At 41.4% G+C, this 13,575-nt stretch overlaps 1 protein-coding gene across 4 annotated transcripts in view; it reads left to right on the top strand.

Annotated features, from left to right (window-relative positions):
• The window catches only part of ZCCHC7 (zinc finger CCHC-type containing 7), a 90,837-nt gene that overhangs the window by 67,820 nt on the left and 9,442 nt on the right, over positions 1-13,575 (top strand). For all 4 annotated transcript variants that reach the window (XM_059873998.1, XM_059873997.1, XM_059873999.1 and 1 more), the window contains exon 8: positions 966-1,001. In XM_059873998.1, the coding sequence (XP_059729981.1) occupies positions 966-1,001 (36 nt within the window). The remainder of the gene's footprint in view (positions 1-965; positions 1,002-13,575) is intronic.

Below are 13,575 nucleotides of genomic sequence, written 5' to 3'. Positions count from 1 at the left end.
GTTGCTCACTGTTCAAATGAGTACTGTGCTGTTCTTATAAGAAGGTAAATTTCTAAAGAGAAGTGAAAGCCCTCCGCTGCAGTAGCTGTGTACCAAAATGACAAAAAGTGCCACGGTTTCCGTGTCTGTCTGTGGCTCAGGGGCTGTTAGAAATATTGTACTTTTTGTAAAAGCATTAAGAACCTCTGAGAGAGTGATCTGAGCTTTAATGGCCACCAACATGTTCTGATTTTGTTTTAAAGATCCACATTTTCCTTTTTACCATCTCTCGTGTGTCCCTCAGGTCAATTGTGTCACTTTTGTGACTCAAAAACCTGCTCGGAATTTTTTTTTTTTTTTCCAAGGGCTGCACTTAGGACTTGGTATAAAAGTCTGGCAATTTAAAGAAATTAAAAGTAAAAAAAAAAAGCGAGCAAGTCATTGTAAAAATAGCAACATTAAAGCAATCTGTTATGGTTCTTGTTTACAACTCATCTGACATGAGGCTGCTGAGGATTATTACATGTAACAATTATATTTTGATTAGGAAAGAGATACGTACAAAAAAGATCAAATATTTCTGTTCGTACAAGAAAGGAAGGCACCTTGTGATTTAATTTCTAGAGCGTTATGTAAATTTAAAATGTCAGAAAATGTAGAATTTAAATCCGCCCCTGTTTGTTTTGCAGCATTAATGCTTCCTACAGTCACGAACACACTGCTCTCCCAAACTTCTGCCCCTCGGAGAAAAAGGGCAGAGAGAAAACTGTTACTGGCTTTCTGACAATGGCAGGGAGTGTGTTAAACCAGTGTAAAATTCAATTAAACTGTCTAGCCGGGTTTTTGAAGCTGAAATGCAGACCCTTTCAGTTAAGCTTCTTATTTTCCTGTGACCGACACCAGTGGATACTGTGTTATGCCAAAACCAACAGGCTGTAAAGCACCTTGTTTCATGCTCCTAGCTGATCAATATTTTTATTTTCCAGGCTTGCCCAGAAATATGGAGGCAGTATCACCTAACAGTAAGTAGAAACACCTTTTTTATTTTCTTCTACACCCAACCTATTTACTCCTCTGTGAACTGCTGACCATAAAATATAGATAAGCATCTTCTCTGAGAAGATAATAAACATCTCAAGAGTTTTTGAGCTGAAGAAGGCGATGAAACACTGTCACTATTTTTTAAGCATCCTTAAAACTTCTGTTTTAATTTTAATACTGTAATAATTAAATTAGTGCTTTGCCTCTCTTCTCTCAGTGACCACATTTACACATGGAAAGAGCGTTAAATTTTAAGTTGGGGTGCACAGCAGAAGCAGTAATCCCATCTCAGATATCCCAGATGCTGGTAATTAGTCACTCTGTGTGACAAAGCTTTCTTCTTAGATGAGTGAAATAAATCTCAGTTAGAGTGGAGACATGAATTTGAGGAAAAACACCTCTTAAACTTTTGCAGATAATTTATCATTAGTCAGGATATAGCTGTGACTGCTTATTTGGCCTGCCTTAGTTGATCGTTAATCCCTGAAACAAGAAAATAAAACTTTGTGAAACTGTACCAGTTTATTTCTTAGGATTTTTTCTCGTATGTAAAGTAGATATAAAAACACAACAAAATGCATACAAATTTGGTTAATATTGAAACCTTGGACAGTATTTAACCAGTAAAAACTAATTCTTGCATTGGTGTCACGGTTCTTAAATGTATTAATTTCTAAAATTGTCAAACATAAAAACAACCTTAAAAAATCAGGGGTTTGTTGTTACTCTGAACTTTTCATTGCTCCCCAGATCGGCCTCACACGGATTTCGCTGTTACAGATAATTAACCCCTGTTCTCTGCTCTCAACAAAGTAGAAAAGTTTCTCCACTACTTTTCTTTTTGGATCTTTGGTTTTCTTCTCTGAAGCAGTAGATGGGATGTGCTTTATAATTTGTGCCTCCACCTCTGCATGGCAGTGGAATGCTCTTTTTTCTGCTTTTTTCTTCAAAATTCAATGAATAGAAGAAATCTGCACTTTAAACCTCTCATTTGTGTTTTGTGCATAATGATTCTAACACAAAGATCTGCCCTGGAAATCCTCCACCCTTCCTGAGAATTTACTTTTAAACAGATTTGCTAAAGACTTTGTGTTGGTTTGGTTGGTTTTGTTTTGTTTTTTTAAAAAACATTATAAGCCAAAAAATGGTTCATTCACTGAGTATTTTTGTTTGTTTTGTTTTGGTTTGGTTTTAAAATGGATGAAGGAAAAAGGTAAATGCTCTCTTTGATTATAAACCCTAAGGGTCCATGTAAAAACAATTTTTGAAATGTTTATAACACTTGGAACTTAATAAACAGATTGAAATATTTGGTGCTGTAACATCCTGGGTTCTGTTTCTTACTGAGATAAAAGATGTAATTTAATTTTAGTCCTACCTGCCTGAATTGAAAATTCCTCAAAAAGTGTGTGGCCATCAACACTTATAAAATATTTATGTCTGTAAAAAAAAAAAGCAGGGGGTAGCTTAAACTTGACCAAGTGCCGTACTAGGACAAAATTTGAGGTATCTTGAGGCAGGAAATTATTTCTGTGTATTTTGTAGAAAGCATTCAGGGTTTACACTTAATGTAAAGTAAAGCTCAGAAAAGGTGTCAAAACAAGTTCTTGTTAGAAAATGTAGTGCTTTCAAATATGGGCATATTTTTAAAAGTACCCCTTTGGAAATTTATGGTGCATTTTAGGGACATTTTGAAATGTGGTCAAATAGGCACACTCACAGATTAATTGGTATTGCATCAGGCCCTACCTTCTGATAGATTCTTACTTCCAATAAGATTTTTACTTTGCAGTGGATCGCAGTTTATCTGCAAATAATACTCATTTCTGCCATGTGGGAAATGTTTTGCACGCCTTCATTTCTTGCATGTGAAGAGTAGCTTTGGCTCAAAGTTACATTAGCAGTTGGATAAGCCTGGAATTTAAAAATTTGTATGGTAAAAGACATGGCTGATATTTGCAATAAATAAATGAAAAGAAACTGCATTATCTGAATTGTTTACAATCTATGTTTTATTATTCCCTTTAAATATTCTCTTTTGCACCTGAAGCAGAGCAGAAGGAAATAATGTTCTGGCAAGAAACAAAACTTCTAAATTAGAATTAGAATGATATTTAATGGTTAAATATATATTTTTTATATATATATATAGCTGTAGGATTGTAACAAAAAGCCAAGTTTTTTTACTCTCATATCAGCACTGTAGTATTCACCATGGAAATTATGGTACGTTTTTCCTGTTGTAGGAAAATTAAGTATTTTGGTACAAAAAGAAGAGCAGCATTAAGACAAGTCCCACACGTTTAACAGAAAAGTGGTGTTGTGGCTGTCACGGCCCACAGAGGCTGCCCAGCTGTTGGGGGCCACCGAAGAGCTTTTCCTGCCCTTCAGCCAGGGACACAAGCACTGGAGTTGAACTGGTTTTGGTAACTTGGTGGCGAGCGTCCCACGTGTGCCGGTCTGCGTACGTGCAGAGGAGCTGGGGCGCTCCGTTTGGTGATAATTCACCAGATTTTGGCACCATTCGCACAGGGCTGTCGCAGAGTTTGTCTGAGTGTTTTGCCTTCTGTAAAGTATTCTGGGTGAATTTCTGTGAACACTGGTGAAGAACCACCCGGCCTTCCACGCCTGTGCTTTATGAGGCAGTTGGTTATTTCATTCATTTTGGGTCACTTTCCTAGGAGATGGACTGCCATCTATTGACTCCTCGGAGCCCCTGCACGGCGTGCGGGGCCGCCGGAACAATGACTCAATAACAAACCCACTCTGCTCTTGGGCATGGTGCTGGGGTTTGTTGACGTTGGCCATGGTGACAAATTTGAGCACATTGCAAATAATTTGTTGTATGGGCAGAAACATCTTATTCCAGCCAAAACAGACTGCCAGTGCAAGGAATCTTATGAAGAAATGGCAAAAAGGATTGTAAGTGGAATATTTTAATTTGATGGAAGGAAAGATTATCATAAGGCATGCAGTGAAGCTTAAATCTAAGGGCTCTGTGATAATCAAAGCTTTATAAGTGGCTGAAAGTACTTTCTTTGAACTTATTCTTTCAACTCTTTTAACTAAAATTATTCGGAAAAAAAAAGCCAAGCAAAGTCAGCAGAAAAATCCAACTCCCACTGTGGTTTAAAATACTCTTTAATAACTTCTTTAAGACGGTGATTTAAAACTTCTACAGATCATTTTCATCACAACTACACTCCATATTTCTCCTGTATCAGAGAGGGGCAATTATATTTGTCAAAATATATTTCAAGTGTTATTTGTGTATTTTGTGAATTGGTTCATTCCCACTAAGGTCTATCAAGGGGGTTATTGTCAATCAAATAACAGGACAAAGACTTTGACAGAGTCAGGATAAACAGTTTTGATCATAGTTTGCTGGAGTGTCAGTGAGGGTACATGCAATTTTTTTTAGGCACAAGGCATTTGGAGGCCTTGTTGAGCTCTTTGTTCTGGGTTTATGAGGAAGCTTTGCTTACAGCTGTGGCTTCCTAAATGCCAGGTACTGCACAAACCCCGAGAAGCACGGCACATGTTCCACAAGACATGCCGTCGCATCATCCCCTGTGCACCCTACGGGTACAGGGCTGCACACTGCACTGTTATTTCACCCTCAGAGCACTTGGCTCTTTCTCATTCCCTTTCTCCTGTCACTTCAGATTTGAGCTATAAATGTAGTGATATTTATTATGCATTTTAAGTGGAGGCCAGGTTATAACCCTCTAACAAACAAAAGAGATAAACCTTAAATCACACTAGAATATCACTGGAAAAACTTGTGAGAAGGCGCCCAATGACTGTCTTTTGGTTTTTTCAGTGGTGCAGTTTATTCTTTAAAAAACACAATATTTCCCTTCAAGTGTGACCTGCTGCTTGCGCACCTCGCCGTGCGGCCTGTGGCAGCTGCTGTCCTCAGTGGGCCCAGGCTGCGGAGGGACAGCGCCGGGGGCGGGGGGTCACACTCCGCAGGGACAGCCCTTGTCCCCTCTGCTGCTGCTGCTGCTGTGGGCAGCCCGGGGCTCTGTGCTGGCCGGCCGGGGAGCGCCGTGCCCCGGGCTGCCCGCGCTGACCAGCGCCCGCGGCCTCACCCGCGACCCACGGCCTGCGCGGCCTTTGTGGCCTCAGCGGCCTGCTGAAGCTGCTGCTAGTGGTAGCATCCACCCAGCAGATGACATCACTGGAGAAAAAGAGGAAATTTATTTCTTTTCAGTGTCCAGAGACCATATTTTGCCCTGGGTGTGAGGTTGCACTTGTGCTGTGAGGCCGCAGGGTGCACGTGGCAGCGCCGCTGGGGCAGCCAGCCGCGGGCGCGGGGCTCGGTGTGTTTTGGTGTCAGATGGAAACGGGCCGGCTCCGGATCTCTGCACATCTTGTGGTCAGAGTGGTTCGTGCCATGCAGGAAGGGATGTGGCCGGTTCGGCCCGGCACCAGGATGAGGGCACCACAGTCAAACAGGAATGAACCATGCGAGTGTTAGAATCTTCTTCAGTAAATAACAACTGAGTAAAGAAATTCTGTCCCTAAAATGGGCAGAGTAAGTTTTTTATTTTCCTGAGTTGTTTCTTGCGGCCGATGTGTGTGTTAAAACATAGATGTCACTGGCACGGAGTGTTTTGTTTCTGTGGGGATGTCTCATTTTTGAAAACGCCCTCCTGCCCTGGTGCCGCTCCGGCCAGCCACGCTGGCTCCGTCCCCTGTGCCCTGCCTTCACCAGCCTCGTCTGTGAAACCTCACAGAGCAAGATGGCCACCAACAGAGCTTTACAGCCATCTGAATTTTTAATTAGCAGAAGCTAACATTTAACACACTTTTTGACAGTTTGTTAATCTTACTTTTAATCCTCTTACATGAAGGAAGGTGAACCAGGAACTGGCTGATTTGGCCCCGTGTATGAAGGACATGCAGGGACATGCGTCTTTTGTGTTTAAATGTTGCGCTCAGGTTTCTTTGTGTGCATGATTAAAATTCCTCGTGGCCTGCTACTTTTTTTCTGAAGTGAAAATATAAGCTATATCCCTGGAAGTCAATTTCTCTCTGGTTACACTGTGACTTCCAGAAAGGAAAAATAAAAAATAATATAACCCTGGCAAAAAATATTTAAACTTGAGAGAGACAGAGGGGACATTTGGTTTCCAGAGATTTTTTTAGGTGTTGAGCGCTGAGGGAAGGGATGGGTTTAGAAGCATTCTGGGGAGGAGGTTAATCCCTGTTTTCCTTGCAGCTGTGTCTGTGACATGGCCGCAGGGCTGGCTCCACTGGCCATGACACAAAGCCACAGGCCATGGGGTCAGCGCTCCTCTGGAATGCTTCAGCACCTGGCCAGTTTCTCTCCAGGTGTGTCAAAGCTATTTCTAGCAGCTCTAGGGAAAAAAAAAAAAAGGTCTGTTTGTGAAATAGGCAATGTTTTCACCATATTTTGGAATCTCGAAGTGGGGCCTCGTGCCATTCCTTCAGTATCCATTCAGCAGGATATTTTACAGGGAAGGCAGCTCAAAATTCCCAGAGTTATGGATTTAGGGTAAAGATGACTCTGGCTCTTGTGGGTTTCGAGGCACATGAACACCTGGAGCATGATGGTGTCCACATACCTGCTTGAGAGGTGCTTGGGTTCATGAGGATTTCCTGCCCTTTGAGAGGTTGCTTGCCCTGATAGCCAGAGGAGCTGGGGCAGAGCTTGGCCAGCAACAGGCAGGTATTTTGGTTTTAAACTCTCTCTTGTCCAAACCTGACCTGTCTTGCAAGTGGTTTTCAGTGTCAGGGGTGCTGACATGCTGCCAGCCCTGCACAGCTCTCCTGGAGAAAGCCAGCAGGTCAGAGGAGCTCAGTGTGCTGGGCAAAGCGATTTTACAGCTTATTTTGCCCTACTAATTTTATTTTGCTGTGTTGCCACTCTCTTTCAGGTTTCAGATATTTTTGAGGCTATCAGAAACCTAAACCCCAAATATTTTTCTATTGCAAAGCAATCGTATTTCACAAAAGATATTCTGTCTGGTAGCTTTTTTTTTTTTTTTTTCAGAAAACAAAGACAGTTTCAGGTCCTGAAATAACTGTTAGATTAATGATTTCAAAGCATATGCTATAGCTTTTCAGTACAAATGCTAGCTAAAAGTTCTTTTCCAATTTTTATTTGAAAGATGTATTTAGATTATGAAGGGGAAAAGAAGTTAGTTTAGTAACCCCGTATGAATTTTCTGTAAGGACATTTTGGGTGGGATGCAGAACCTTCCAGCAGCATGGGTACCACCTGCCACTCACCTTCATCATGTAGTAACCATGGTAGGAAGTGTCCTGCTTCTCTGATTTTTATCTGTCTCATGCTCTTCTGCACCTGCTCCCCAGAAAACAAAATAAAAACTGCTTTAAAATTGAAGTTAAAGAGAGATTACATCTTGACCAAAAATTGTATTTCTGTATATCTCTGGAAGCAGTTCTGGGGATGGGGAGAGAGTGGAATGGAGAGCTGGGCTGACTGACCATTTCTGTGATTTTGGGGTTGCAGATGACGTTGTTGTGCTGCTTGTCCTGGAGAGCAGCACCGCTCAGAGAGCCCCGGCTGCAGCACGGGTTTGAGGTGGTGTCAGGGGCCCTGTTTGCTGCAAAAGCAGTGTCTTTCACTGTGAAAGGGAAATGGAGAAGGGCAGAGGATGGACATTAATGTGTTTTACTGTTGTAAATCTCTGGGTAGCTCACTCCCGCGTGCCTCGGACGTTCTTTCTGCAGTCCACGACATTTGGTGGCATGTGTCCCTCCAGCCCTGCACACCCAGAACCAGAGAGGTTTGGGTTATTTTTGTGATGCACCAAAGCTGCTGGGTGAGTGGGTAATTAATCAAAGAGAATAAGCAGGGAAGGTTTGCTGCTGAAATATTTCCCCTTCATATACTCAACGGCATCTCTCTTAAGGGAAAGGATTAAGATTATTTTTTTCTTTAATGCTTACAAATTCAGTTTAAAAATTTCACCTCTTTCCTTTCATCTGAAAAGGCAAACTTACAGAAGCATTTACATTATTTTCATGATTTCAACTATTAACTGTCTAAATAAGGAAGATAGAATTTTCAAGCTAAAATGAGGTTTCCAATGAGTTTTAAAAATATTTGAGGAAAAAAAAAAAATCTGTGCCTTCCTTCTGCTGTCAGTGCTATGCATGAATATTCATATTAAAGTTCCTACATCCTGAGAATTTCTCCAGAATTTCTCCAAACTTGATATGAAGGTGTCTTTTTTAAGTTTTATTAGACCTTTGAAGCAGTCTCAAAATTCTGTAGGAAGCCAAAAATTGTCTGCAAATTTAACAGACATTTTAAAATGTGAAAAAAATCAGTTGCACATAATACGCATAAATGCCATAAAATGGATTTTTGTGCATTTTCATATTGCAAAGTGGAAAAAGTATAAAAAGTCAGCAGATCTGTTTGCACTGTGTGGTTCATCTTGCTGGTGATTCGTGTGTTGCAGCAGCCCAGAGCTCGTGCTGGTTAGACAGTAACTTCCTCAAGTTATGCTCGATCATGTTAATAATCTACGGATTAGGGTTCCCTAAAAATATTCACTGATTTAATTCCAAGAGGGTCTATCATGTCAATGATATTAATACATCTTGTTAGGTCCTGTCATGTGTATAGAAAAGTTTCTATCCCCGTGACAGAATTATCCTGATTTTGATTTCAAGTCTTGAAGAACCAAGTATAAAGGGAATTAAAGGAGCCGAGGGCCCGCACAGAGTGGTGAGGAGCACGGAGCCACGAGCAGGTGCTGGCAAAGCAGCCTCAGAAGTGTGTGTGAGGGGCACCGTGTGTGCACACACATTGTGCCACCCACCCAGGCCCACAGAGGGAGGCATCCCACGGAATTTTTGGCTACAGGGGAGTGAAGCTGGGCCTTCGGTTTTGACTCATTTTTTAATGTGGAATTTGGGTTAAATGACCGTTAGACAGACGTACCCCAAGAGCCGTGAGAGCGACTCTGCAGTGGGCTGCAGGGGCAGCCCCCCTGGAGGAATGGCACTCCAGTCTGTGTCCGGCTGATGGGGCCCCTTTCCCTGATCCAGGTGTCTCCGCAGGGCAGTGCTGCCCCGTGTGGGGTGGGCAGCTGGTGAGGAGGAGGCACTGCTTTTACCCCAGAGCAGGTGAGGAATTCGCAAGGGAAGGACAGTCACTGCCAGGCCCAGTTTTTCTTACACCTGTGTCCAAAAGTGGCTTGTCTTTTTTTTTTTTCCCTTTTTTTGTTTTTGCTGCCCTCAAACTTGCAGTTTCTTCGCCTGTAGTCTGTGCTCACCTTGTAGCCAATGGAAAGTATTTTTGTCTTGTTTCTTGACTATGCAATTAATTCTGATTCTAATGAATTTTTATAACTTCTTTTGGTACTTAAAAAATAGGGTGATGAGCACCTGTGCAGGAGTACAGACACTGGAGGGTTTCTGTGGACTGTGCGTAACCCTGAAATATCTCCTCCTTTAACATTAATTGCCCTGGATTTGAATGAGATACCCAGTTTCTGTCTGTTTTCATACCAGATGAGAGCTGTTTAAATTAATTCTGATTTTCTGATGGTGGCCTCAGGAAGGAAAGAGAGGAAAAATGATAGCACTGAGATACTCGAGAGTTGGTCCGGAGGAAACTGTTTTGGTCAGCAGCATATGTACATGGTGTGAGAGTGCAGAAACCTGATATGCTCTGATCCATTTTTAGAAGCTGTATACTATTCAGGAAGTCCCAAGTCACATTAAAGTAAAAACTGCATGGAATTGAAACCAATTTTTAAAAACAGGCGTGCAAAAAGGAGATGGAGAAGCTTTTGTTTGTCAGTGGTTGTATACAAGCTGCCACACATTTCCACAAGGACATATTTGGGATGAATGTCACTCATTATGAATCTAGGTGCAAATAACTGCTATTCCTGAATATATATGATGCTCTTTAATGGAGAGCACATGAAAAAATTATGAGAAAATGGATAAACATTAACACGTGCAGTTGGCATGTTGGTAATGCAAGGAAAGCGCTTCTATGAAAGTGCTTGTTGTTAGTGAAGGATGCTGCATGCGGAAGCCCAGCTATTGGGGAGTTTAAAGGGAAAAAGTTCAATTATAATCTATTTCAAATATACCCCAAAACTCACTTCTAGCAAACTGATGACTGCTCACTTGGCATCTCATATTCTCCAGTAGAACTTAAAGTTTTTCCCATGTTTACTTCCCTTTTAGCTGTGATTAGAAACCACTTCCACTTTATTAAGAGTCTGTTTATCAAGAAATACCTATTAGGAGTGCTCCCCTCAGAAACTTATTCAGACGTGGTACTTCCTCCTTTTGGGTGCAGTGGTGAGGGACGATCAGTAGATAACATAAAGATTAAAGTGAGAGAAAGGAAGCTGTAACTCATCCAGAATGACAGTAAAAATTAAAACCTTCGGGTTTGTCAGGCTCCCCCGTGTATTAACTAATAAATATAACTGTGCTTTAGTTCTGTTCATCTTCTGATTTTACAGGCTTTGCAAATGTTTGTTTTCAGATTAATGTATAAATGTATGTGTAACTATGCATATGCTTAGCGTGGCGGCAGCCGGTGCCGTGCCCGGGCAGATACACAGACATATAGCCATGTATATAAACATTTGGCCAATCCCCTAACAAACACTCAAATAAAATATACATGTCCCAGTGCATGAGTCTCCTCCTCCTCCTTCTCCTCCTCTTCCTCCTCCACCTCCTTTTCCTTCTCCTCCTCCTTCTCCGCACAGTCTCTCCCCACCTCCCCCACCCCACTTCAAAGCTTGTGGTCCTTTCTCCATCCGTGTACTAAAAGGTTTCTTTGTGAGCCAGGCCATTTGTCCGTCATTGTTTGGGGCCCAAACGGTGGTAAAATACCCTGTCACCGATCTGGAGCACGGTGAATGGCAGCTTCTCTCCGGACAATTGGCGGCGGTGCCGAGAAATATTCCTGAGAGGATTATTTAACCTTTCAATTTAGGGGGCACAAAGCCCGGCTGATTAATGAACTTTCTGATGGGCGCCGATAAGCGGATCTATTTCTTTATTTCCTCCAAAAGTGATTCCTTCTCCTGTCCCATATTACTATAATCTTAAACATAAAATGTGGCAAATAGATTAAAAAACAGCACTAAAGAGTTTATCTGGCTAGCAAACTGAAGGAGCTAAATTAAAATTGGTAATGAAAGCAGTGGCTGAGCCCTGTATATGGTTTTTAAATGCGCTGTGTATTTTGAAGAGACTTATTCTCCAGCCTGCCTGGTAATGACTGCTTTGGGTGCGCGGTTCGGGTCCAGCTTCTGTTATCCCCCCAAAAAAATGAGTTGTGTTATCTGGATGACTGCAGACACATATGCATCCCCCTTTCTCACTGCATGGGCAGACAAGGTCGATAGCATTACAAGGTATTTGTGGCAGTGCTTGTTTCAGTTTTCAGAGCTGCCAGTTTTCAGCCAGATTTGAATTACAAAAGAAGAAGCTGGCATGAAAATTGAAAGGGTTTATCGGCTAGTCTGAAGCCTCATAGCACATTGCTTATTTATGCAGTCCATTTGCACCAGGAAATGTAAAAAGGAAATACATTTTAAAAATAAGGTCATAAAGACCCAGATATGTTTAAGATGGCAAATAAAATATAGATACCTATAATATCTTTCCAGGAAACGATTTCACTTAATGTTGCACTTTACTTCGGAGGAGCATTTATGTTACTGTCATAAATTTGTGCGTTTGTGTCACCATACAGATAGTCCACAGGGATTAGGAACGAAGTGTTTGCTAACTTACTTTAAAATTAAAATAGAAGGGGAGATAGGTTTGTAGTTTGAGAGCCACATCAGGAACAGTTAGAGTTTAATGCGCCATCGTTTTTAAATAACGTTTTGCATTCCCTGTAAAATTAGCCATGGACGGCTAGAGAGATGCCACCACCTTTGGAGAAAATTGGGATGCCTTTTAAACCATGAAGATTTTGAGGCATTCAGGGATTGTATTGTTGTTATCCTCACTATCTTGCATACATTCATTTTCTCTCTGAACTTGAAGGGTTTTTGTCCGTTTCTTAGAGAAGACTTTTTGAATTAATATTTTAGGGTTTTCTCTTCTGCTTGTGAGAGTATTAAAAGATTGCATTCATTTATTTTAAATATATAATACTGTACGTTTTGTCTCTTCCTTTAGCGTTTTCACACAGTCAATTGTAGATGCTATTTGCATCTCTTTAAAATGCATTGTAGAAATGTCTTATTTCTGTAGAAAGAGATCACTTCACAGTGCTCGTACTGTGGACCGAGCAAGTTAAATTTCTTCTTCTGGGAAAGGTTGTGGTTTCCCAGACTGTACAATCAAAAATTAAAATTTGATTAATTAACTGGTAATTTAATGTGTATCATGGCTTAAAAAAAAGCAAAAAAAAAAAAGGAAGAAAAGAAAAGCCCTAAAAGATAAGTGAGATCACTTTTTTCTTGGTTATTTCACTGTGTTTTGGTGATGTCCAAATGTCATGAGCACATTTAGTAAGGTGTAATTTGTGGGAAGATGCTCAGGTTGGACCTCCACAATTCCTGTGGGAAGAGAAAGGTTTTATTAGCTGAAAAAAAGAAATAAAATTCAGTGAAGAAATTATTTCATTTGTAATTGTTTGGAGTTTAGGGGGATTAAAAGTCAAAATACTAAATTTGTATGTTTCTTGTTTATTAGCATGCACCAAGCTCAGTGTGTTTCTTTCATGAATTTTCATAAGGATTTTTACTACGTAGCATGTGTGGCTTAATGATGCAATCACCTGATAGACTGGGAAGACTCCAAAGGAGACGTTCCGGTCTGTTGTGTACATAATACTTGTTTCAAAAATCTGCCTAATTAAGGAATTACCCAATGGAATGCAAGTCTACTGGGTGCATGACACGGTTAAAGAAAATAACAACAACAAAAACCCTGGGTATAATTACAATATTACATGATGCCTTATATTGGCAATTTGGAATATAAGGGAATGATGCTAACCTGCCATTGTTTCAGCTGGCATGCCAGCAGATTATGATAATTTGTAGGGGAAAGTAAATGTATGTTTTTCCATGATGGAGCTGCTGTGACCTTTTCTCTGCCCAGCTCCAGCCTGCGGCCACAGCATGTGATGATTCACTCAATGATTGCCTTGCAGTGACTCAAGGAAGTGGTGAAACCTTGCTGATAACGGGTTTTACTCCCAGAGTCAGGCCATGTTGGTCTTGTGGAGTTGCAAAGACAAGCTTTGGTGGTTTGCAACGCTAGCGCTTCACTGTGGTGGACAAAGTGCAGGAAAGAGTAAAATTATTGCCTCCCATTCTCAGAGGTGTCAAAACTGGTGTGGAATGTAACCAGTGAAGAACACCTCAGAGCCAGGCTCCATCGGGCAGGGGGGTAGCTGGTGGATTCATGGGCAATGACCTTGGTTCTGCCAAGCCGGTTCCTTGGCCCTGGGAGCTCACCTGAATTGATTTATTTGTCAGAGGGGGTTCCACTGGGGCAGGAGTAGGGTGGAAAGCTTTCCTCGTGGCAGGGCTGGGCTCCAGCGTGGGC

The sequence above is a fragment of the Haemorhous mexicanus genome, chromosome Z, assembly GCF_027477595.1.
Source record: "Haemorhous mexicanus isolate bHaeMex1 chromosome Z, bHaeMex1.pri, whole genome shotgun sequence".
In the NCBI taxonomy this organism is placed as follows: Eukaryota; Metazoa; Chordata; class Aves; order Passeriformes; family Fringillidae; genus Haemorhous; species Haemorhous mexicanus.
Note: the sequence above shows the minus strand (reverse complement) of the source record. Positions and strands in the feature narration are given on the sequence as shown.